Below are 26000 nucleotides of genomic sequence, written 5' to 3' on the forward strand. Positions count from 1 at the left end.
GTAATCGCACTGTGCAGTTACACAAAAAAAGAAAGAATTATTAGTTTCACACACAAAGTTTCACACACATATATCTTATTATAACTAAACTTAAAACTAGTACCAGGTGGCAGTCAGCATTTTAGTTAGCAGAATAAAAATTAAAAAATTACACTTCTGTAAAACATGAAAACTGAAATGATACAGAAGACTGAGATAAAATGAAAAGTCTTCAGTTTTTGTCCATTTGGTCACAGCTCAGACAGGCTAATGAGGCTCTGGTCGATGTGGTTAATCAACTTGATTAACCCCAAAATTTGTGAAGTTATTGTTTCAGCAGCTCAATAAACCCAAATAAAATAAGGTGAAATATGAAATGAATGCAGATGTTGTGTGTCTGTCCTCGTCTACGGGACTCTGAGTCAGCTGAGGACAAACTCTAAACATTTTCGCTCTGTAAACCTCCCGAAACTGATATAAAAACTGAAATCAGAATAAAAACTAAGGAAAATAGAAACTGTAGTATCTCTGTTGTGGATCGGCCAGCTCTGCTTCGTCGTTTCTATCCGCCTCCTTGCTGCCGGCCTCGGCCTGTGTGGACGCTCCTTCTGGAGCAAGATTTTATGATTTTGTTTTCTAGTTGAAATAAAGACTTTTAGGGCAGAGCCTCAGAGCCTGCACGTTTCATACAGGAGTTTATTCCTGTAGTCGAGCTAATGTGTTGGTTTATGGATCTTGTGATCGGATGACCAACACCTAGGAGTGACACACATGTTGGCTGTGTTTTCAGATATTAAAGTTTAAAATAGTTTAATTGTTGGGTCTTCTGTTAGTAACCGAGAACACCAAATATCATCAGTGCTTGAAGCGGCTGATTCTTCTAAAGGTCTGAGATCAGATTTAATGTGATAAATTCAGCATGAAGAATACTGTTTAATGTTAATGTTCGGCTGATTGATCACCTTTAACCATCGATGCTGCAGCGTTACAGATGCTTTAATGCTAATGCTAAAACCCAGATGGTTTTGTTTCCTGTTCTGACTTCTTTTACTCGTTTAAAGGCGGTGATGTTTTCGATGTGTTGGATATACAGAGATTCGAGCTTGAGTCTTATTGGTTATGAGGCTATTGGTGTCACAGTTTGCACGAGCAGTGACCAGGACATCAGCCATGGCATTACACAGCAGGCAGAGCAACAGTCTGCAAACTTTAAGCTAAAAAACTTTGTATCTTATCCTCACTGCTGGTACGAAGTAGGGCAGGGCAATTTGGCCAAAAATATTTTTCACAATATATATTTGAAAATTCGTACTAAAACATTTTTTGACAGATTTTTGAGCGCCGTGTACCACATAAAATCGGTTCGGTAATAACGGCAATAACGATGGCCCGCTTACATGCTCTACCAAAAAATGTGCTTTGGTGTGTATCTGATGGACGAAAGCCAAACCAGTTCCACATCACTGAAGTTGTAGCATTTTTACAAACTATTTCTGGTTCATCTCTTTCATTCAACGATCCGCTTTTGCCCTTCTCATTCTCCGTTGCCGCCATGCTTTTTCCGCCATGTGCGTATAAAAACAAAGTTACTGCGCATGCGCGTTTTACCCATATTCTATCGCGATTTTTCATTTTCTTATCATTGCCTAACATTATACCGGTATTACTGTGAACGGTATGATATGGCCCAGCCCTAGTACGAAGGATGGAAGGTTGATGGTGTTGTAGGTTATAAGCTTGTGAGTAAGAAGGCTGCAGTTTGTGCCTTATTATGTTTGCTTTGTTCTCGGCATCGTAGACTCCAAAAACTGTTTGATTAGCTTTAGGAAACGTGGTTTGGGTTAAAACGCGCCTCTGCAGTATTAACCCTGCGTGTTAATGATGCTGATCTATAGTGTTTAAATGTGACGTCAGTGGGTCCATGATGAAGTGGAAGTGAGGGACTCAACATTTATCAACATAAACCCGATAAATCACACTGACTGCGTGAAAGGAAATGTCGTGTTTCTGTGAGATGCTGATGGCTCCGATGAAATGGCAGAATTTGATGTTCTGGGAGTAAAATTGGGCTGTTTGACTGGAAAAAGGTGCGGGATCGATGTGCTGCAGTTTTGTATGTTTAATAGAAAAAACAGCAGAAAATAGCAATTCCTGACAAACCTCCTGAGATTAAAGCAGTTCTGTACCACACCATATGGTGGCACTACTGTGGCATATCTCAGGGCCATATTATTCATTATATCAAACATGCCTGTAGTCTGCAGGGTATTTGAGTAAATGTGATTTGTACGGAGCAATGTTATCTTACTTGAGCGCCACCTTGCGGTAGAACACCCTGACTATCAGCTGTTTTATTTTTGCAGTCTCTGTTTGACTTGATTTGGCCACACCCACTCGTTTGTTAGCCAATCCCAATCTACGATATCTGAAATGAAACTTGTGTAGAGTGAATTTATTTGATGGGTTTTGATGATGAAAATTTATAATGGCTAACCGTGACAGTGCCTTATCGCCACCATATTGGACCAAATGCAGCAGAGGAGGATGAAGCACCCCACTGAGTTTCACTCTTTTTCCTGCTTTTTCCAACAATTCCCATCAGCATGCATTACAAATAATCAGCCAGTAAAACACTAAATATCAGAAATGTTGCGTTGACCAAAGGTTTGTCCAAATAAAACACACGTTCTGCAGTTTGGGCCAGGGTCGTGATGATAGCAGTACTCAGGAAAATGGATCGGCTGCTTCTGACGTGGCCTCGTCACAGCAGCTTCCTGTCCTCCTGTTTACATCCGGTCTGTGGATCCTCTGCCTGACTTGAAGCAGCTGTGTGGGCTTGGCAGCGCTCCAGCCTGAGGTTTCTCTTTATTTACTCTGCTCAGCTGACTGCTGTGTAGTGAGAGGAGATTAAAGGACAGGATTAAAAGTCTGCGTCAGTTTTTTTAAGCGTAAAATCCGTCAGCGGTTTCTATTTTTAGCTGCCGGAGCGGCAGCGAAACATCTGTTCTCTCTGAGTCACTCCTCTCACCTACTATTATTATGTCAGTGTGTCAAATACAGAGTGAGTGTGAATATTAAAGTGTACCCAGGCGTGACTGTTGACTCCGGCTTAAAGTGGCCTCGCAGGCCTTCAGCGTGCCGCAGATGAGGGTTCACTCTCAGAGACACACCTGACTCCCTCACACCTGAGCACATGCCATGAGCCTCAGTGAAAACAGACAAACCATATCAGTGGGTAAGTTACTGGGATAATGTGCGGTGTGTTACCTGCAGCAGGTGGCAGTAGGCCAAACCCCCAAGCAGACATACAGAGTGGAGCTGTTGGTGATTTTAGAAGAATCAGCGTGGGTTGAAGGTTACATATAAAGATATTTAACTTTCCATCTGTCCATCAGTGTGAGTGTGCTCAGTCAGACTTGGTGTTGATGGATATAAAAGAGTGAGCTAATGGTGGAAGAAAACTGATGGATGGACAGTTTGGATTTCTCATAGTGGAAACAAACATAAAGATGCAGTTCCTCCTCAGGTCTTACTAATATGAATGTTGATGATGTCATTGCTCTGTAGTCATCAAAGATTTTGTCACACTGATGAATCAGAGTCGCGTGTTGTGTCTTTAAACATGGCGTTAAGTTCATGGCGTCACTAATTATCCACCGTGTTCTCCTCCTCAGGTGCCGCCCATGGACCCGATGGCGATGAAGCGTTCTCAACTATACGGGATGAGCACCAACCCGTACTCCCAGCAGCAGGGGGCACCGTACCCTGGACAGCCCTACGGCTCCCCTACCCCCCACAGATACCCGATGGGGATGTCCAGCAGGGGGCAGTTGGGAATGGGAGGGATGCAGTACCCTCAGCAACAGGTAGGAGGCGCTCAGATGTGTCTTTAAGGCTCCATTTGGACGAATTAATGTAAAATAATTCTTTAGTTTCATTTAACTTGTAGTTCTGGGTGGGATTTCAAACTCTGCAGTTACAGGAGCTGACATCAATAAAACTGAACATCCATAAATCTGATCATAAATCAAACACCTGAAAGTCTTCAGCTTTACTTTTTTTTTTATTGTCACAGTAAAGAAGTGATGCTTATCAGTAATTTACAGGCTTTCATTTCTTTCTGTGGCTGCACTGGCCAGTTAGAAACAATTTAGTTGTATAACAGCATCAAGACCATCTTCAGATAATGAAAAAACAAATGAAAGATGAAAAATAGAAATCTACAATTTCCCTGAAATTACTGGAAAGGTGATAAAAATAAGTTTAAGACAGGATTTAAAAGTTAAATGATTTGATGAGTTCATGCAGAGTTTAAATGGTCCGTTAAATCCACCCTGGATACTTGGTTGACCTACGGCGCTGAAAGGATCCTGAGGTGCACACTGTGGGAGAATTTGTATAGACAAAAGTTCCCATTTAAAAACCTTCATGTTGGAGTGAAACTTGCCAGGTTATCTGACTCCACCCTCCTTTGTGATCTCCGACCTGTCTGAAGTTAAGCAGGTAATGCAGACGTCTGTCTCTGCAGCATCTCAAGGTGTTTCCAGGTCAGATGAGGTGTATATAATCTTAACAGCAGGTTGTTTATCTACTTCGGGGTCTTTCCCAAATCTCTTCCAAAACCTCCAAATGGTGGTGTTAAGGAGGCAGCCTGACTACACACACACCCACCTCAGCAGCTTTTTTACAACATGGAGGAGCAGGAGCTCTCCTCTGAGCTCCTAAGCCTGCCTCTGTGGAGGAGCTCGTGTTTGTGACCTCACTCTTTCAGTCATTATAGCTCTCATGACTTTATGTGATGTTTTAAAACTGTTAAATCTGAGTGTGAGGCAGCCCAGTGTGGCGGGTGGTGGTGTTCATCTGGGGTGTGTACTGTAGGTGATAAAAGAGACCTGATCAGAGCCCAAATCAGTGCTCTCATCGTGGCTGCAGAGCGGTGAGACGTGTTTGCAGAGCAGCGCCAGGCTGATATGTAAAACTCTGATTTCTGTCGAGATCAGGTTGCTTTACTACAGGCCAGAGGACCCGAGAGCTTCCTGTAACTCTCCACATTAGGCTACACGTATGAAGCATTAACCAGATACTCATTAGCATGCAGATTGTTGGCTCATTAGTGTCCTCCCAGGATGACTAATGAGATCATCTCCTGTGAGTTTGCCGTCCCTGCTCCTGCTCTGCTGGTGTTCAGCAGCCTCTGAGCTGGTTTATGGAAACTAAGGCCTTCGTTCCGCTGGTGCTGATTCATCTGCAGCGTCACCGTTTCGTCACCGTGGACAAGGCGTCTGTTGATGCAGTCAGACCGCACGGCTTCTGCCGGGCCGGCCCGGGTCAGGCTATTTCTGGTGCACCCTGGGCTCGGGCTATTCTTAGACTCCAGTTTGGCTCTGACACTGCAGCTCAGAGCAGACTGGATCCTTCGGTGGGTAAACACCGCCGAATGCCACAGAGAGCAACAGACGGCGAAGCTTCTTCTCAGCAAATGAATCAGGAGGCAGAATAAATCTGTCTGTCTCAGTGATGATGGGTTAATAATAATCAGTCAGAACCATGGCTGAATTCATCCACACATACTGTGGATTTTAAAGCTTTCAGAGAAGAATAAAGAACTAAAACACTCAGCAAGTGTTTATCTGTACATGTCAGGTCCTAATACAGGCAGTGAGTCCATGTGAGCTATGCAGTTTTCTAGTATTTGATAAGGAGATAAAAAGTCCCAGTCGACAGAAGAGTTTTTAGAAAAGTAGCGTTGTTAGACTGACAGTGATTCAGTCTTCACTATGCAGGAAAAACCCAGAAGACAAGAAACTTTTAATTTGGAAAGTTACAACAGGAAGTACAGTTTCAGTCTTTGATGAAGGTTGGAGCTGCTGTGTAGACATGTGTGAACTTTATTTTTTCTGACATTAAAGTTGAAAATGTGAAACTGTGACCACGAGCAGGAGAAGGAGGAGTGTAGCCTGGCTGAACCTGCTGCTGTGAGCCACAGCACTTTTCTTCAGGTTTCATCACTGTTGGGCCTGAATCTAATTCTGAGGACAGTAAGAGGTTGAATTTGTCCTCGGTGGTTCAGCTGTAGGAAGTCTGCACCTGTTTGTGCTGGTTTGAGTCTTCCAGCAGGTGGAGAAGGTTGAAACCTCTTGTGGTTCAGCCTCTGCGCTGTCGTCAGGCCGTTGAGCTCCAATCTGAACCTGTGTGTTCTTGAGTTGGGTTTCTCTTCCCGTTTAAGATAGATGTTCAGCTTCAGTCAGTGAATTTTCTGTTCGGGCTTCGTCTCACCTTTCTGTTAGAAGCTCTAAGAACCTGATCGATTTCAGAGCTGTGAGGAGGGCGGTCCTTTCAGGCTGCAGGTGAACCACCTAAAGGTGTTTCTCCCGCCGACTCTCGGGCTGGACGGCGTCATTATTGCATCGTTGCAGATGGTTTCGGCCTGAGGGAGTTCGTGTCGCCGCTGTCGTGTCTGATTAAGGACGCCACCCACGCAGAGAGAGAGAGTAATGAGTTTCATGGAAGCGCAAGGCCCAAGTGGCCCCGGGACTGTTCTTTATTAACTCTCTGATTCCACATGAAATTCGACCCTTGGCTCCCCTGTATGAGCGCCGCAGACTCAACCTGGTTTCAGGAGGTTACCGAGTTACTGTTAGAGCATGAACTCAGACTTCCGACTGTAATCTCTGTTTCAGCTGCAGGTTTGACGGACATGCTGGTGAGGAAATGCTCTTGATCAAAGAATGTGCTGGAGGTGAGGTCGCTTAAAGGCCCGTCCAGGCTTTCAGAGTCCATGTGCAGCCTGAAGTCTGTCTGAGTCTTCCTGATATTTATGCAGACATTGCCAGCTTTCTGTCCCACTTTAGTGCTCTCGAGCAGGGCGGTTAATCCCGCAGCTGCAGCTCTCTCGGGTTGCACCGAGGTTGCATCGTATTGCATTTTGTGGTATCTGTGTTGAGCCAGATAACGATCTGAGAGAGAAGCTGTGTGGATGAGTTTCAACACATCTGATTTTAAAGCAGGTTTTTAAGGTGGTATGAATGTTAATGAGTAGGAGTATGATGGTTGGTTTGGCGTTAAGATGATCAGTTTGAATCAGTGAATTTATGTCTTTTCATCTGCCTCCTCCTCTTCTTCACTCTGCGTATCTGGAAGCAGACCGATTGGGTCTAAGAGGAGGAATGTGTTAAAGATCGGAAATGTGGCTCATACTGACGGTCATCATGTGGTTCTCCTGTGACACTGCAAAACACGAGGTCAGGGGTCAGAAGTCTATGACTGGAGGAAGCTTCCTCCAGTCTGAGAACAAATCTGATCCACAGAGGAAGTCTGAGATATTCAGGAAATTAAATTTAGAGGTCGCTTTCCAGGAAAAGGGTGGACTGTGATTCCTGAGCGGCTTCACTGTAGAGCAAGACAGATTATTATTATCATCAGAAGAACAGAGCTGCTTTTGTTTGGCTTTTAATTGACTCTTTAGCTGGAGCAGTGAAGGCTGGGGGCGTCTTTTTTTTTTTTTTTATGAGGAGGTTGCACAAGAGTTAAACTGAGAGCGTCTGTGAGGAAGAACCAGTGAAGGAAGTGTTCAGACTCTGTGCTGAAGTATGAGTCTCAGTCCTGCTTCTATAATACAAGTTTATGCATAAGTATTGATTATTCAGAAACATATTTGATATTATTATTAAAATTATCATTAATTAATATGTATATACGTTTCATCACTTCTGTACAGCTGAGCAGCTGCATCTATAGTAACACAGCATCATGTGTTTTAAATTTTATATTTTAACTTTATATGAAGTAACTAAGACTGTTTAGCAACCTCTTGGTAACCTCCGGTTGCTAGGGAAAAATGTGTCCTCCCCAGGTGGTTGCTGGCTGTTGCCTTGTTAAGCTGCTCACACAGACAGTGGTGTGCTAAAAACGTCCTGATGATTGCTTTGGTCGCTCAGAGCTTGTAAGAAGACACTGACTTGTCTGCAAACACTCACTAAACACGACTAAACACTGAAACTCAAACTAGAAACACAACAAATCGGCCTCTTCCATATAAACTGTAGGTAACTGCAGCAGTCGGCACTCACAAGTGCAGGGCTGTATACCTGTTAGCAGCTAATGTCACCTAGCAACAGTTCTGCAATATTTAGCAATCAGTCACCAACCGGTTGCAGAATTTGTATTTTTCCAGAGTTAGTAAAATCACTGTGCGATCGAAGCAGTCACCACGGTGATTCTACTTTAGAAACATGACCAGGTAGAAACGCAGCCTGACTGCTCATCGGCGTGTTACCCGTTGAAGTTTGGGCTCTGGCTGCTGGACGGGGTTCTGCATACACTGCGTAGCGTAATGCTGATGTTTCTGTCCTGGATGCAGTTCCCACTTTACTGTCCGCTTTGGTCCTTTTGTTCAATAAAATAGAAGTAAAATGTCGACATCCACGCTGCGCACTGCGCCACTGTTTCATGCTTTAATGCAGGTGATGATTTTCACAAAATAAAGTCTGATTCAAATATGAAGAAGCACTGATGCTTAATGTAACAGAACGCAAAGGAAAGGCGTGATTTGTTGCTAAAGAATGCAAATTGTAAATTTGAGTTTGTTTTATTTCTTTGCACTCTTCATGTTTCTGACATGGAGTCTTTCTGTCTGTTGAGTCTGTGGAAATCTGTCGGCCATTTCAAAGCTCATGTTTGTGGTGTTAACGAGGTAATATCGATTGGCCTCGTGTCTCTGATGTCTGCGGTCTCTTCTCAGATGGGCTCTCAGTACGGCCAGCAGCAGCAACAGCAGAACATGAGTGGTTACTGCCAGCCGGGCCAGCCGCCATACTTCAGCCCGCCACAGCAGCAACCTGCTGCCCCCAGTCAGCCACCGTACATGCAGCCCCGCCCACTGCCACAGCAGGTAGGACTGGGATTACGAACCTAAACTTTGTTTTGTCTTTCTGATTTTACTGTTAATTCACTCAAATTCCTGCACATCTTTCCACAATAAGAGCCTTTTACAGGAGTAAAGGGAAGGAAAGGAACCTCTTGACAGTTTTTATTGTGAAAAATAAGAAAGAAGAGGCTTCAACATATAACCAGAAATCAGAAGATAAGAAAACAGAAAAGTTGTATGATAATGTTGTCAAATACAAAAGAAGTTGTGATGCTGCTGTGGATGTGTGGCTGTCTTCTATGTGGATGTTTCTGAGGGGAAACAGCTCGAGGCCTCCAGAGAGCTTTAAGCTGCTGCTGCAGACTCTCCAAGCCTCACAAGGTCAAAACATCTCAGAATGGCTCCTGAAACGCCTTCAGCTAGCAAGCTCCGCTTACTTTTGTCTCTGTAGCACTTAAAAAAGACATGAAATGTTCTACAGAAGTCAAAAAACAGCATCCAAACTGGAATTAAACAGGAAAAAAACAAAAAGAGCAGAGACATTAGAAGTAATAGATAAATTTAATAGAAAGAAATTCCATCCATCCATTTCCTACCACTCTCCAGGCCACGGGATAGAACGTTAGTGAGACTTTAGCACGCCATTCCAGAGACCTGATCTGTCCACTGGGGTCTGCCCATGGCTGGGTGGGATTAAACAGCGACGAGGTAAATCCTCATCAGATTCTATTGTGAAATTTTCCCATGAAGGAAGCATCGAATAGACCTTCAGTTCACTGAAAAGACTAGATTAACTTTAGTATTTAGTTTGTATTTGCTGATAATGACGATCCTTTCTGCCCTGTTTCTGTCCTAAAGTGTTACTTCATTTGGTCTTTGTTCACAAACACAGCTGTCTTTGTCTTCAGAGGATCGTGTTACACAAGTTTTTGTGAAGACATGAAACAGAGAGAGAGAGAGCATCTCCTTCAGTCTGTTTTTTATTTGATCACTTCAACAATGTCAGATCTTCATGGTGTTTAAATGGAGTTGGCTGCAGGCAATGGGGAAACCCCGACCTCCAGCTGCTGTTTTATCATCTTCATCTTCCTCAAGACGGCAGCTGAGACTCTGACCTGGAGCAGGCAGCGGGAGCCAGGCTTTGAGACTCCCAGCAGCTACCACAGCTCCACCTGCAGCCAAGAGATGTCCAGCACTACTCTGAGGTCTGCTACAAGTGCATTGTGGGATGTCTTTCATTTTTTCTGAATGGATTGTTGCGTCTGGTTCATTCAGGACACGTCAGAGAAGGGAGACCCGCTCAGCTCAGGTTTTCACCAAGTTCATTTATTAATTATAAATTAATAAAAAGGAGAACAGAAGAAAACTGGGTGCTAACCTTTATTCAGACTTCATGTAGAGACGACTACAGCTCAATCAAACCAAATGAGCAAGCGTAAACCGACACAAATTGGTGCGATTGGGTCTTTTGGGAAACTCGCCAACATATTACTGTGGCCAGTGTCCATGTTTACAACTTAACTAGGCCTATGAAACAAGTCTATAATGACAAATCCAACTAAACAAAATCAGCAAATGTGAAGAACAACCACTTTTATGCACTGAGGAAGACGGAATGTCCCGGCCAATATGATGCTTCAACCGCACAATCAACACAGAAACGCCACCGATGGGGCTTCAGACAGGATTTACATAGAAAACAGTATTCCATGTACTTCATCTGCCTCACACCTGAGGCCAAATCTAAAGTCACCATCAACCCAACAGAGCACACAGAGGAAACCTGCAGGCTCCACACAGAAAGACCTGAGCTGTACAAAGAAGGCAAAACAAAAACTCAGCTGCCAGAAACACATGCGTGTGTTTTTTTTTTTTGCTGTTTGTTCCTGTAAGATTTAAATGCTTTGTCTGTCTGTCACCCTGCAGGAGGTGCCGCAGGAGGCTTATGGGGGCCGGGGCCAGTCTGCCGCTATGACTCCTGGGAAACCGAACCACGAGGAGATGAGTCTGAGCCAACAGGAGAGGCCGTCCAGTCTGCCAGTGAGTCCGAACACACAGCTGCTCTCTGCTGGTCAGGCGCAAAGACCCCCAACTCTACACACACACACACACACACACACAGAGTTCACCACACAAACCAACAACAAGCCAGAGTTTCCATTAGCAATGGACGATATAACCTCAGAATATTATCACAATATTTCACAGAACGTTGTGATAATATTTCAGATAATATTGGAAAAAAGCAGAATGTTGGTGAGTGCAGCTCACAGGCAGGAGGGTATATTATTGCGAATGAAACAAGGACTTTTTCCATCCTTCTGTCCCAGTGAGCAGCTGTCTCTGGGTCAAAGAGTGGATCAGTAACTGTAATAGTCCAGCGCTCCAGCGTGCTCAGTGGGTCACTCATCACTGGCTGCTAGCATCTCCTCCTCCTTGTTTCAATAGGCAACATAACAATATGATGTCACTATGTCATTAATATCATAATATGATACTTTAATAATAGCAGTAAAAATTAATACCAGTATTATTACGGATGCTCTGAATAGTTCCCATCACTGTTTGGTCAAACCATGACAGAGTTCAAAGAGTAGAGTGATGGTCGTGGTCACCCTGGGTCATAAATCAGACTCATCCAGGTCTATGTGAGCTGTTTATGACTCACTCACAGCACCGCTGAATACTGAGTGGGCAAGATTTGGTCCAGGAGTAATGAGGTGGGCCTGATGTGGGTTACAGCAATTTTTTTTTTTTTTATGGCCCAACACACCTGAAATTTATCCTGTGGGGCTGACACACTGATCCTGAGTCAGTACCACATCTACACCACAGAGTTCTTGTCCTGGTATTTGACTGATGGCGGATCTGAAGGACAGCAGGATTCAGCCTAAAAAGCCGTTTAGTTTTTATGTTAAAGCTTCCTTGAGCTCCTGCTGCAGAATAAACCAAACCCAACCTGAGGAGTTTTCTATCAAACAGGCACGTTCCTGTATGGACGGGCAGTTTCTTAATCTGTCTGCACCACTTCTTAAAAAACTGATGCTGAGGTATGAACCATCTGTGCCTCACTACACTCAGACTCTGTGTTCAGTTAACTAATAATTAACTAATGTTAATGATTTTGGCTATAATAATCGAGTAGTGATGATCGGATATGGTGGCAGCCCTACATCAGACTAAACAACCCTGATTCCAAAATGTTGTGAGTAGTGTAAAATACAGCGTGTCAGAGTTTTCAGATTTGGGTATATATATAAAATATTATTATTGTAATAAAATAAATATTAATGATAATAATAAATGTTTAGTTTGAATGCAGTTCTAAGGCCGTGTTCTGTTGATCTGTGGAAAGTTAAAGTTTTGTTTGTGAGGTTTGGAGGCCGAGGTCAAACAGTTTTCCTCCTGGTGGGTCGGCTTTCTTCAGTCCCGACTTCCTGTCCTGTTCTGATCCCGCAAGCTCGGTTTTAGCAGAATAAGAGCTGTTTGTTGTCAGGCTCATAGCTCGTGATTCAGCCTTCGTGACATATTGAACGCGTTTCATGCCCCCCGCTGTCCGCAGGCCGGCCTCGTTGTCGATAATCACGCCGTCCTCTTTTCTCTGAGTTGAAGCTCGCAGGTTTCACGCTCTGAGCGCCTGAGGCCCCCCGCCGCCTCGGCCTGTGTCGCCGCGCTACTCAGAGACACACGACTGAAATAATGATGGCGAGCTGCGACGGCTCTCACAGGGAACCGCCATTTACATTTAAAATAGGTTTAACCCCGAAAAGACTCGGCCCATTAGCGAGCCAGCACGTCTGCTGCTGGATGAGCACGAGTCAGTTCAGACTGATTTTATTCACCACATGTAACTTCAGGCAGAATCCTGAGTTACTACAGAGGTTAGCTGCAAAACCAGTGGACGCAGAAGCAAGAAGATTGTAATCAAGAATGCACACCATAGAAATTCAGGAAGATGATGATTAAAAAAACAGCAGAGACCATAAAAGAATAAAACTGTATGAAGCAGAAACACATATCTGAGTGTTTGATGTTTTTAAGAGGATGACATGACAGCCAGGCCTCATTTTCATTTATATTTCTAAACTTTTTGCTCGCTGTAGTTGTTGTTGGCTCTGCGCGTTTCTCCTGTTTGTACAGAGACGTGTGATCTCGCCGTGGGACAAACTTTACCCAAATGAAAGAAACGATTTTACTTGTTTTGAGGGTATAGGGTTGCCACCTTCTCACAGTGCCCAGATGTATTAAAGGTTTTCAGTTTAACCATCATCACCACCTCTGTCTGCAGTATAAACAGAGAGATCTCAATGGTCATGGGAACTTAAAACCCAATTAATAAATCCATCTAATCATATTATAATAAGAAGAAGTTGGCGCTCGAATTTCTCTCGTACAAACATCACCATGAGAGAATCTAGAACAACAGCACGGCTCATCGTCTTTAATTAAACTCATTATGAAACATCAGTGAGGCCAGAATGGAGCCTTGAGGAACACCAATGTGTGATTTTCAGTTCACGTCACACTTTCATCCTGCTCGATGATTTCAGTCTGTTAATTTCACCACCTTCAGCTGCAGCTCTGCTTCAGCCTCTCCACCCAGCTCCATCATCTCCATCTCCGCCTTCGCCTCTTTCCTTCACGCTCACTCATCCTCCTCCCCTTCCTTCTCTCTCCTTCTCCTCTCTGTCTCTGTTGCTGTGCCTCATCACCCCTCTCTCTCTGTTTTGCTCTTTATCTTCTGGAGCCTCCTTTTGAAGTCGTGGTGCTGATGCAGTTGCCATGGCGACTGCTGGTGGAAAGATGAGTGCAGGAGGAGAAAATCAGCAGAAATCAGCTGCACCCGAAGGCCTTGCAGACTCTTTAATAAGTTGACTTCAGTTCAGAGTCGGCGATGTTCAGTCCCGATGTTTCAGAGACAGAAATCCAAAATGTGTTTGTTTTTTGCTGACGGTTGCTCATTTTTCTTCTCTGCTCAGTCTGAAATGAACAAAAGAACGCTCGACGCCTGTAAATGGGTTTGACCTAGCAGCGAACAAGGACACGCCGCCCTAATTCTCGGAAAGACGTGTGTGACAGAAACACTGACAGAGAAGGAGAGACGGGTCCACGTCTACAGATTTGTTTCTGCCAGATAGTTTCACAGTTTTTAATCTTTTTTGCCGTTCAGACTCATGAACTGGTCCCTTTCTTTTTTTTAAATGTTTAAACTTTTGAGTAGGACTGAGTGATTAATCCGATTTATTATCAACAATAAAAACATAACTTATAATCATCAATAAGTACTTAGAATTAAAAATGAAACCTGAGCTGCTCTAAAACTGATCACCGTAGATCGATCAGACGATTGGAGCGCACCTCTGCACGTTTCCATGTTTGACTCTTTCTGTTCTGGTGTGTGATCACATGACGCCGGCGGTGTTCATCGCTGTTTAATGGAGAATCTGTTTCAGGGAGGTGCTGTCTGTTAGAGGAGCAGGAGGAGGAGGGCTCGCTCCTGTTGGAGAAACAAAGAGAAGCGTGTTGTTCGCTCTGCAGGAAAACTCCGAATGAGCGATGAGGTCGGAAAATTCTCTTCATCCAATCAGAGCCTGCGAGGCTTTAATGAAACGGGGTAATTACGGCCATAAATCACCAACCTGCAGCGCGTCGCTCCGCGGCGGCTCCTTCACCTCCGCCTGCTCCTCCCTGCTCTTTCTCTCAGCCGCTCAGTGCTCTGCTTTTATTTCTGTTACTGACGTGTTTCTGCTTTAAAGTCCAGTCCTCTGCTTAGTCTAAGGACTCGGCCTCTCCTGATAAATTAAATTTTTCCACAAAGAACTCACATTTTTCCTCCAAGAAGCCGAGATCAAACAAAAAAAGCCAGGCTGAATTTGAAACTGTGGAGATGTGGAGCAGACAGTGGAGGAGTTGGCGTAGCCTTCATGTTTTAAGACAAACTTAGTGAAAGTCTGAAAACAGCAGAGCTGTGAGCCCAGATTGCATTTAAGAGACAACACAGTTCACCTGCTTTTAGCTGGCATGATTCGTGCTGATGGCAGCAAAAGTTTGTAATGAAAGACTGGGACTGATAATAAATCCTTATAAGAAGAAAAACCCTAAAATAGCTGTGCTACGACAATCCAGAGAGCCCAGCTGGCTTTGGGACACATCCAAAGGTGCTTTCTCAGGTGAGGGTGTCCAGTGTTAATGACCTAAACACACACACATCCACTACTCTAAATGAATCTCACTGTTGTGTTATTTGTGTGAATCTTAAAGCTCTCTGTTTGCTTCTGACCTGCCGGCAAACACCTTAAAAAGATTGTGGTTTGATGGTTTTTATTGTTTATCACATAAAAGGCTGTAACTACGTGAAAACTACACGATGGAGGATTTGAGTTGTTTACTGAGAAATGGTTACTGGATGTGCTTCACCTTAGCACTGAAATCTGTATAAAAAGGCTAAACTGTGGCCTGACGGCGGTATCTCTGTGGTCCCAACTTCCCCGTAAATTTGAGTGTGACATCTCGACCTCCAACATTTCAGTTTAACCACGCTCACCACTCTGCACCTGTCCGCTGAGTCCTAAGTGACTCTTTCGGTGGACTGAAATGAGGAGACTCTGCAGGTTTCCTGACCTCAACTAGTTCACTAACGAGTAAAAAAGTAAAACAAAGGAATTAGCCCTGGTGGAGGGTTTTCCTTTCCAGTTTTGGAAAATCAAGTTTTTGCACAATAGTTAGCATGAATGCTAACCACCTAGCATCCACCAGGTCTGCGGCGAACCCATCCCAGGCTCAGCCTGGATCGTACTCTGATGTGGAAGCAGATGTGAACAACTGGGGTGTAACGTTCCTTCGTTGGTGTGCACATGAACCCTCGTTTTTAGAGATGACAGTCGTTACATTGCTCTGAACCAATCAGACTCACAGATGCAGACATTTGAATCTTTCCTCAGGGCTGTGTTTGGCTGTAGGTTCATGTTCAGCCTTTTTGATTTTTCATCTTCAAACAGAAAAACTTGAATGCTATGAGCTTGATTTCAAAAATGACATCTTCTGGTTTAGCACCTGGCTAAAAGTAAAGATGACCCTACGCCAAATATTTTCTACAGATTTGAATCCATCCATCCATTCGCCTATCCTTTTCAGGGTCGCGGGGGATGTCATAGCGCAACACCCTGGACAGGTCGCCAGTCTGTCGCAGGGGTAACACACAGGGACAGACAACCATTTCGGACTCACATTCACAATTTAGATTTTTCAATTAACCAAGCTCCACTGTGGGAGGAAGCCCGAGTACCCGGGGAGAACCCACGCAAACATGGGGAGAACATGCAAACTCCACACAGAAAGACCCTGGCCTGATGGTGGAATTGAACTCAAGACCTTCTTGATGTGAGGCAACAGTGCTTGCCACCGTGCCACCGTGCTGCCCCAGATTTGAATCACTTTCTTAAAATGTGAGGGAGTTAGTCGTGGCGAGGAGTTCCTCCTTGTAGTTTTTGCAATTTTGTACACTAATGAGTGAATATTCAGGTCTTTTCCACCTCTGTACATGACTTACAGTCAGCTCTTGTTAATCAAAAACAGATGAGGCGCAGCTCGAAATCCTTTTTCTCTGCACCAAGGTCCATGGTGACCTCTCTGTTCGAGGTTCCCTGTGACGTTCGCTTCTTCAGAAGCTGCAGACTCAGAGCAGTTTCCACTCAGCTGCCCTGTTTTGGGGTTAATGTGCTCCAGCTGGGACGTTTCCACCTCCTTGCCTTATTATGGCGTCTGCTGAAGCTTTACGAGCCGGCGCCAAAGAGCGGTCAACGATCCTCCTGTGAGGGTGTTACTGATGTCATTTACCGAGCAGCAGCAGCTGTAACGATTCACCAGAATACGAGTCAGAAATAAAATAGAAACCTAAAGTCCAACGTGCATCAGAACAGCTGCTAGTCGTGTTTGGTTCACTCAGTGCAGGTACATATGAGTTTTATCCAAACAGGTGAACGAGTGTGAAAATGTCCACCAGGTGTTTTATCATCTGCTGCTCTGTGCTGTCTTTCAGGACCTCTCCGGCTCCATCGACGATTTGCCCACTGGCACAGAGGCAGTGGTGAGTTCGGGGGGATCGGGCTCCAGCAGCGCTCAGGGCGACCAGGGAACTCCAGCCCGTTCTCCATTCTCCCCGCACGTCTCCCCTCGCCTCCCTCCGCCACCTCGCACCGGACCCTCTCCCTCCCCCTCCCCGTCCCCCGCTGGCTCTGGCAGCCAATCGCGCTCCGGACCTCTTTCCCCTGCCACCAGCGGACCAGGTGGGAGCACAGTTATGAGTGTTATCACAAGGTCCTGTGATGCGTTCGATGTTCCTGTGGAGTAACGACTCTCTTTGTTTCAGGCTCTCAGATGCCCCCTCAGGTCTCTGGTCCTGGTCCAGATGTTGGTCCTCATTCCTCCCAGTCTGCCATGACTCAGGACAGAGGTACAAGTCACCAGTACAACTGAGTTATTGTAGATTAACCAATCATTTTAAATCTTTCTATGTGAGCTTCTGAGGTTAAACGAGGTTTTAAGGTTCATGGTTTCTGAGTTTTTACAGTCAGTCATGTTAGCTAAGCTACTGCTAGGCTAACCCTGTCACTTCCCCCTACCATCTTTATCTTCATCTCCAGGTTTCCCATCCACCATGCAACGCAGCACCTCTGGGTCTCAGTTTGGGCCCCAGCACTCCTCTTCGTCCATGACCCCTCACCCAGGGCCGGGGGGGCCGATGCACCACAGCTCCTACCAGCAGGCTGGCCACTCCTATGGGCAGTACGGCCCTCCAGGTAGAACATGATTAAATCACAAAAACACTTTTTTTTCTAACCTCTCACTGCATCTCTGATAACTTGTCTGGTCCTACTCAGGTAACTACCCGCGGCCCCCGCACTATGGCGGGACCCCCAGTGCCAACTACAGCGGGCCGGGCCCGGGCCCGGGCTCCAGCCTGGCCAACAGCCTGGGCTTGAACGCCAGCAGTCCCATGCACGGCCAGGGCCCGTCCACCCCAGCGGGCCGTGGTCCCGGCCCCGGGCCCGGTGTGGGTGGGCGGCCTTACCCTGCAGGAGGTGGCACATTGGCCCCCACCTCACCTAGCATGCCGCAGGCCACTGGGCAGGGCATGGGGCCCCCGGGACCCAACGCCAGCTGTAAGCCACCTGAGGTTGTCCCCACCACCGGACCCGGTGCCAACTCATCATCAGCACCGTCTACAGCAGCCAATCAGAGCAGGTGAGTCGACCCACCGAGCTTTAGCTACAGCTCGGTGAGGTGGCTTGGTCCTCACAATCATCAGCAGCTTTTAAATATAAATCTGTGAAATGATGCTGTTAGTTCGTCCTAACTTTTCTTATTGAGGGGTTAAAAACTAGAATCAGTTTAAATCTGCTCAAACCTCCCAGTGTCCGTGGAAAACGCCCAGAGGACGAAGCCGGCGCTCCTGTGGAGCCGACTGAACTGTGATGAAGCTCGTTTTTGATTTTTGGGCTCACACTGATGAAAGTTTGTTCCTTCTCTCCCTCCGTCCTCCTTCCATTTTTCCAGGCCTCCTTTCGCTCGCTCACCCATCTACAACAGCCCATCCTGGCACACCGGTCGACCTGCCCTCTCTCCCACCCTCCACCCCTCCCACCCTCTTACCCACCCTCATCAGCACCACTCCCAGCAGCAGGGCTCCAGTGCTCAGCCCCAACAGCCTGCTGTGCAGGCCCCCTCTGAGCATTATGGGTAGGTTTGTTAGCAGACAGCTGTGAGGGTCTGCTATAGCTCACAGAGGGTTAATGACACGTTTTACTAACTACTTCTTCTGTGGTTCCACCAGCTGCTGCTGCTGTTGCTGTTTTTATACCCACAGCTGAAGCTAACCGTGCTTCAACTTTGATTGAAGCTCTCTTAAAAACATCATCGTGTTCTTCTTCTGCAATGGTACCACGCCACCTGCTATTTATCCCACAAAGCAAATATCTAATATAAAAACAGCAGTTTTAAACTGGACACTGGATTAATATTTGTGCTGGATGGAAACCTGCCTGGGTCAGTGCTCTGACCTGCTAAGCCCTCAGCTCTGCTTCTTTGCTTCTTTGGCTCCTCTAACAACACAGTTCCAGCCTGTTCCACGCATTTGTAATGATCATTTAACCTTTTTCCTCTCCAGGCAGGGCAGCTACCCGGGCATGACACCGCTGGGTGCAATGGGCCCTGGAGGTCCAGGAGGCCACGCAGGTCCTGGAGGTCCTTACAGTCAGCAGCCAGGGAGTAACTCTGGGAGGATGACGCCACAGGGACCCCCCTACAGTGCCCCACCATCAGGTAGGACCGCAGACCTGAGCACCTGTCAGAGACTGGTTGGACGTTGCGGAGGTTATGAATTCTGATGTCTTGGTCTTTCAGGTCCCGTGATGATGCCAGCTGAAGGGATGGGTCCTCATGCAGATGCCAAGCAAAGGGTGGAGCTGAGCAAAGAGGGTGTTGGTCCTGCAGGAGAGCCCAAACCCAAGGTTTCTCTTTTTGGCTTTTTACTAACCAATTACAGCAGCTGCTCGGCCATGGTGCTGGCTTTCTTCTCTGAGCACGCTCAGACAGACGCAAGAGTGCCCAATCTAATGTGAGAACAGCTTAGCGTATTCGTAACTGAAATTCTTCTGATTTTACCACAGTTTAAGTCAGAAAAGTGAGTTTATTTGATGATGTCATTAAATTGCACCTGTCGCAGGTCCGATGTTACCAAGTTAACAATCAGCTGTTTTTTACACTGATGTGATGAAAACGTAAATAATCCGCATAGAATTTGTAAAAAGTGATGAGCCCGTCTGAGCGTGTCGGGGACGGCAGGTCTGTGGGCGGTTCCTGTAGGAAGGGATCCAATGTACTACTGAACCATCAGTGCCTTAAGCCCCGCCCAGTGCTGATGGTTGGCTCCTTGTGGACTCTAACATACTTACCAACCTGTCACGTGACAGTAAGTGGTATCCTTCAAAGAGTTTACCTTGAGAATGGTTATTTCACTGCATCTCTGAGCCTCTCTGTCAGTCTGTATGTGTGGACGGCCTTTAAGGCTTACTGCCGTGAAGGTGAAGGCTGTGTGGCAGCAGATGCTGAGCTGACGCTAACGTGCAAACGGGATCTATTTGTGTTTGTGAGAATGAAGCTGGGGGCAGGAGAGCAATTTCCCCAAGTTTCACCCTTCCTCTCGGGCGGTTCTCTTCATCATGGCTGACAGCACTGATCAGTTTACTCCTAGGAGCACGCCGCTCATTACACCTGAACCCGTCTTTGCTTCATCAGCTGGTTTGGAAGAGTAACAGAAACCCAAAATAACCAACACGAGGCGGAGAGCGGCGCTCTCTCTTCTCTTGTCTGTTTCTTCTTGTTTTCCTCACTCGGCTTAGCAGCTGCAGTTTCTCCTCCTCCTCACTGCTCTCTCCGACTCTCCTCGCCTCGTTATCTAACAGCGAAGTGTCGGCCTTGATCACAGCCGCCGCCGTGATGTTTGTGGCGGTCGGGGTTATGCGAGGCGGTTCAGGTGATGAGCGGAGGCTGCTTTGTTTGCAGGAGAGTCTCAACAGCTCGGCTTCCTCCTTAGACGCCACCGCCGCTAATTTTTCCCAGTTTGTGTTTCATGCAGAAGCAGTTTGACACTCCACGAGTTAGGTGATGTTTTTTATGTCAACTGTCAGAGAAACTTCAAAATAGACGTGAGAAAACGAGGAAAGTGAAGCGAGTCGGCTGCTCTTGTTTCCTCGATAACGAGAGGAAACCCGATTGGAGTAAACCGTCTACGCCTACAGGAGACAGCTTCATCAGCGTGAGCATTTATTGAGTCTGTGTTGAGTGACATTTTATACAGGAAGGGTTTTATGCTTGATGAGCACTGACAGGTGGAGAGAGCTGCTAAAAGTCACGTTTCACTGAAATGAGAACGTACAGGATGATGACAAGAGGAACAGCTCTCCTTACAAATGTGCTGCTTTTTTTGCGCGTTTCCCTTATTTGTCCTCGGTGGCCACCGTACCAGGCTGTGTGGTTAGTTTAGCAAAGGCTTCACATCCAGAGCAGCACACACCGAAAACCAAGTAGAACCAGCCACACGAGTGTGTGTCTTCACTCCTTTCCTGTCGTCTCTAACAAAGACACACACATACACACACTTCAGTGTTCGCTGCAATTAACCAGAGAGCAGCGGCTGGTTCTCTGCAGTTAACCAGCTGCTGGCAGACATGTTGTTTCTACTGTCAGCTGACTGCAGGCGCTCCAACCTAGACTGGTGCTGGCTGTGAGAATGAAAACCTGAAGAAGAAACAGCTCCTTCTGATATATGTGTGTGTGTGTGTGTGTGTGTTGTATCACAGGACAACTACAGCTCACAGTGTGTGTCCAAGCCCCCACCCCCTGCCCATGTCCCCCAGCTCGGCCAGCCTGTCGTCCTGTCACGGCGAGGACAGCGATGGCATTAGTAGCCCCGCCTGGCTCAGGACGCCGAGCAGCCCGGTAAGCAGCACAATGCACAAACACAACAACAGTTTGCACTAATGACATCGACACTTCTTGCTACTCGTGGATGAAAAGCCTCCGACTCCGGATCCCGTCACCTGCGGACGGTTCTTTTCAGACACAAACTCACTGACATGAATCCGCGTGGTTCGGAGGTTATTTTGTGTCCATTTCTTTATCATTCATTGAGTTCATTTGCTTAATTTCATGAAATGTAGCATGTGAGCAACAAAAGAAACAGGCCTGAGGGGTGGGGCAGTTGGTAGTTATATTAAAAGTCACAGCAGATCGTTCTGTGGTTAACGTTCACGTCGGAACGGGCTGCAGGTGATGTCATGCAGGTGCCCACCTCAGCTGGACTTGTTTCTGAAGATCGGAGGTTTTCGTAGGACAGAGCAGCAGCGAGCTGAGGGTTGAGGTGCTTCTCCCTCCACACCAGCGACTGCCGCCATGTTGACCTCTCAGACTCTGATTCAGAGTTTCTGCTGGATGTTTATTAGTTATGTGGACAGATCTGTCTAAGTGGTTTTAAAGTGCCGCTCGTGACTGACGTGCTGGAAACTGTCACCGGTCAGGTGTGGGTGTGTCGGTCTTATTCAAAGGTTCCTTTGCAGCTCTGACATGTTGGCTCCACCTCCGTGATGTGTAAAGCTGAAGGTGCTGTCTGTGTCTCTGCAGAAGCCCAGCGTGGCCACCATGACCAATGAGAAGATCACCCGGCTGTACGAGATGGGCTCTGAGCCAGAGAGGAAGCTGTGGGTGGACCGATACCTGTCTTTCATGGACGAGAGGGGCACGCCCGTCCCAAACTTGCCCGCCGTCGGGAAGAAGCCGCTGGACCTCTGCAGGCTGTACCTGGCTGTCCGCGACATTGGAGGACTGGCCATGGTGAGGCAGCACTGACCCTCTCTCTGTCTCTGTTTCGTCTTCTTCCTCCTTCAGGGTTCAGCTAATGCCTCATTCATTAGGTCGTGGAGATCAATTGCTAAATAAATTTGGTGGTGCATTCCTGCCATCTGCTTGTCTCTGAATCTGTGTTCCCGTTCTGGCTCTCAGGTGAATAAGAATAAGAAGTGGCGGGAGCTGTCATCCCTGCTGAACGTGGGGACGTCCAGCAGCTCGGCCAGCTCGCTGAAGAAGCAGTACATCCAGTACCTGTTCGCCTATGAGTGCAAGATGGAGCGCGGCGAGGAGCCACCGCCTGAGGCTGCGGGGCCCGCCGGAGACGCCAAGAAACCTCCGTCACTCCAGGCCAAGATCCAGCCGCCCTCCCCGGGTAAGACAGATCCTCTGACACCGGAGAGGTTCACACTCAGCTTTGTGTCTGTTTCCAGCTGAAAGTGTAAAAATCAGAAACGAGAGTGAGACTGTGAGAAAGGAGGTGTTACTGATGCTGCTGTAGGGATCACACACAAACACACACACACACACACACACACACACACACACACACACACACAGCTGATTATGTAACACACACTGTGAGCTGTCAGGCAGGCTTGAGGAGAGTGTGAATGTAAACATCAGTGACCTCATACTGACCTAATTTCCCATGATGCTGGTCTCGCTCTCTCTTCACTGCAGAGTTGTCTCTTTGTTTTTGTCCTCTCAGAGTTTCCTTCACTATATTTGGTTTCACAGACACACCAACACCAAAGAAACACAGCAGACCGATGAGAGCGCTCTGAAAACATTTCGAACATCTTAAATTTAACTGTCAAATCACAGAATGATAAATAAATGATATTATAATAAGTGAGTATTTTGCAGTTAAAATCTGATTCATTTTGAATTTGATGGCAGTAAAAGTAGGACCGCTCCGTGTTCTAAGGAGAACAGCTGCTGACCTTTCATAGAGGAATGTCAGCAGTCCTGGCTCTGCTTCGTCCTGTTGTCGGTTTCATGATGCTCCAGATGTTCTCCATTAGTCTGACCTCATATCCATTTCGTCTTTGCCTTGGTCCATTTTAATGAGCTGTGGTGCAGAGGAGATGGCACTGTTTCTCCATCGTGGCCACACGTGGCTTCTTCTCTGCATGATGGAGCTGTAACATGACATGTGGACAGCACGCCGAGCTGCTAGCATACGCTGGTTTCTGGGAGTGTTCCTGAGCCCGTGCGCTGATTTATCACAGAGTGGTGAAGGTCACAGCTATCGGCCGCATCCCTGTGCACAGAGATTCCTCCAGACTCTCTGAGTATGCTGATGATGTCATGTTCTTTAGATGAAGGGATGTTCACAGTGAAGAACATTATTTAGTCTGTGGATGCACTTTTTGCAGGTTGGTGAAGCTCTGCCTGTCTAAGATGCCAAATAACCTGGATTTATGCTGGACAAAAGTTCAGAAATGTCACAGGAAATAAAATGTCTAAATCTTCAGTTTCCAACCAGAAAAAAAAAGATTTTTGCTTTGAAGCATCTAATGTACCATCTGATGTAGTTGGAATATGAAGCTGCTGTTATCAAATCGATCAAATGGTTTGTAAAATGAGGTTTGAGTCGACTTTATTTATTTTGTCTTACAAGACGCCAACAAACCTAAAATGTTCCCATAAACTGTTTGAAAATGTAAAATTCAGTGATTTGTTGGTCAGCCAGTCGATTAGACAGCAGCTGATGAAGAAGGCGTGTCTGAGCTCTGGTGTGCGGTGATGATGTAACACTCTGGTCTGTGTCTCTGCAGCGAACTCAGGCTCCCTGCAGGGTCCAAACACCCCTCAGTCCAGCAGCAGCTCCCTGACCGAGGCCCCCGGAGACCTGAAGCCCCCGACCCCCGCCTCCACCCCGCACAGCCACATGGGCTCCCAGCCTGGAAACAGGTAGGGGCAGAGCTTCAGTGTTAAACACACCTGAGCAAACTGCACATAAACATGAAGAAGCCACAACAGAGTGGAACTTAAAGGTTTTCGTTCACATCACGATTGCACAGCTGAAACTGTGATGCCTCAGAATTACACATCAGGCTCAGTCTGTTAGTACAGTAACCTCACAGCAGCCATGTTATTGGTCACATGATGTCACTAAAAAGGCTCCAACAGGTCCAGTTCAGGTGAAGCTAGAAGTTACAGCTGCCTCTGTTGCCATCCACCTGCAGGTTTTATGCTGCGGAGTTAATGATGTGAACCCGAACACTTTCATGTGACTCTCATGTCTGTGGTTTATGTTCAGGAGTGTGGGAGGAGTCAGTGTGCAGGACCCATTCTCTGAGGGCAGCGATCCAGCCTTCCACAGCAAACGAGGCCTGGGACCCGGCGGTGCTCCCTACCAGCAGGGAGGTGGTCCAGGAGACCCTATGAGGATGCACTATGATGCCAACAAAGACCCCTATGGAGGAGTGAGGAAGGGTGAGGAGGGAAGAACTGAGGAGGACGTGTTTGTTTGAGAACAAGGAACACTGATAACACTTGGTGTTTTCAAGAAGCAGTAATCTGTGCAGTTCTACTGTATTTAGTCCACTGCTTCCCCCTGGTGGTTGAAGCCTGAACTTTCAGTCTGACTGCAGTCTGACTGCAGGAGCTGCTGCAGATTACATCACATTATCATAGATCACTGCCGAGCCAGTTTCACATCAGGGTTCATAGTTTAGCACAGAGCTCGGGATCAGTGTGCCTTTCTGGGGTTCACAGCAGGTTTTCGGTTTTGCCGTCAGGTCCGGGTCCCGGCGAGGCCTTCAGTCCCGGTCAGATGCCCAGCGGTGGAGCCATGCAGGACATGTACCCCCGTGGGCCACCCTCTGGACCGCTGGCAGGGATGGGCCCCAGACCCCAGTACCCCTACGGCTCCGGCTATGAGCGCAGGTGAGATTCTGCTCAAGATTTAAAGAAGCGTTAGCCCCACACAGATGTGAGTCTGTCTGAACTCAGCCACTGTATTCCCACCAGTTAGATTAAAAAAAATGTCTTTCATGCTTCATAGGAGTCCAGTTTTTCTGAATTTATTTAAAATCTATGAATGAAAGAGTGCACATAACTGTGAGTGATTCAGTTTTGCCCTGCAGCATGTCTGCTGTTTGTAAACACACAGTTTGGTTTCTTTTTGTTTGTATTCAAAAGTTTAGCCATGTAACTGTTTATCATCATGGCACTGTCAACTCTATAAACCAATTATTAAAAATGCTTTTAGAAGAAGAAAGAATCTCAAAGTGCAAATGAGGCTTAAAAAAGTCTTAGGTGACAACTTTAAATACAGGAAAACAGCTGAAGTGTCTCTACTGCAGGAGTTCACCTGTTTGTTTCCCGTAGGCCGGATCATGTGATGGGTCCTGAGGGAGGCATGGCACCCCCCGGAGGCCAGAACAGCATGGGCCCGTCTGCAAACGAGGCCAGCATGTTTCCCACCAACAGATTCCCGCACCAGAGGTGAGATGTGGCTGTAACCAGCCCTCAATTATAGAGCTTTCATGTGATGTCATCAGAGAGGAGGGGCTAGCAATTGTTTGTGTGACACACTGTCTGTTCACTGGAGATTTGATCCAAATATCAGATCATAGTCTGAACCCGGCCAAATTTAAACAGTTTAACATGATTATGTGATCATTTAAGTTTCCTGTGTCGGCTCTTCAGGCACGGCCATGACGGTTATGGGCAGCAGTATCCTCACAGCATGGCCTACAGTTCCCATCAGCCCCTCTACCCTCAGCAGCAGGTGAGCGAC

The 26000-nt window shown here is 46.6% G+C and overlaps 1 protein-coding gene across 1 annotated transcript in view; it reads left to right on the top strand.

Moving 5' to 3' along the window:
- arid1b (AT-rich interactive domain 1B) overlaps positions 1 to 26000 on the top strand; it is a 33411-nt gene that overhangs the window by 2930 nt on the left and 4481 nt on the right. Inside the window, 19 exon segments of the mRNA XM_005452468.4 lie at positions 3654 to 3845; positions 8720 to 8869; positions 10772 to 10885; positions 16884 to 17130; positions 17214 to 17297; positions 17488 to 17643; positions 17725 to 18088; positions 18401 to 18583; positions 19011 to 19165; positions 19247 to 19353; positions 21205 to 21245; positions 21247 to 21343; positions 22025 to 22234; positions 22403 to 22622; positions 24031 to 24166; positions 24516 to 24691; positions 24997 to 25144; positions 25589 to 25705; positions 25910 to 25991. Of these exon segments, the coding sequence (XP_005452525.2) occupies positions 3654 to 3845; positions 8720 to 8869; positions 10772 to 10885; positions 16884 to 17130; positions 17214 to 17297; positions 17488 to 17643; positions 17725 to 18088; positions 18401 to 18583; positions 19011 to 19165; positions 19247 to 19353; positions 21205 to 21245; positions 21247 to 21343; positions 22025 to 22234; positions 22403 to 22622; positions 24031 to 24166; positions 24516 to 24691; positions 24997 to 25144; positions 25589 to 25705; positions 25910 to 25991 (2979 nt within the window).

This window comes from Oreochromis niloticus, linkage group LG15, assembly GCF_001858045.2.
Source record: "Oreochromis niloticus isolate F11D_XX linkage group LG15, O_niloticus_UMD_NMBU, whole genome shotgun sequence".
In the NCBI taxonomy this organism is placed as follows: Eukaryota; Metazoa; Chordata; class Actinopteri; order Cichliformes; family Cichlidae; genus Oreochromis; species Oreochromis niloticus.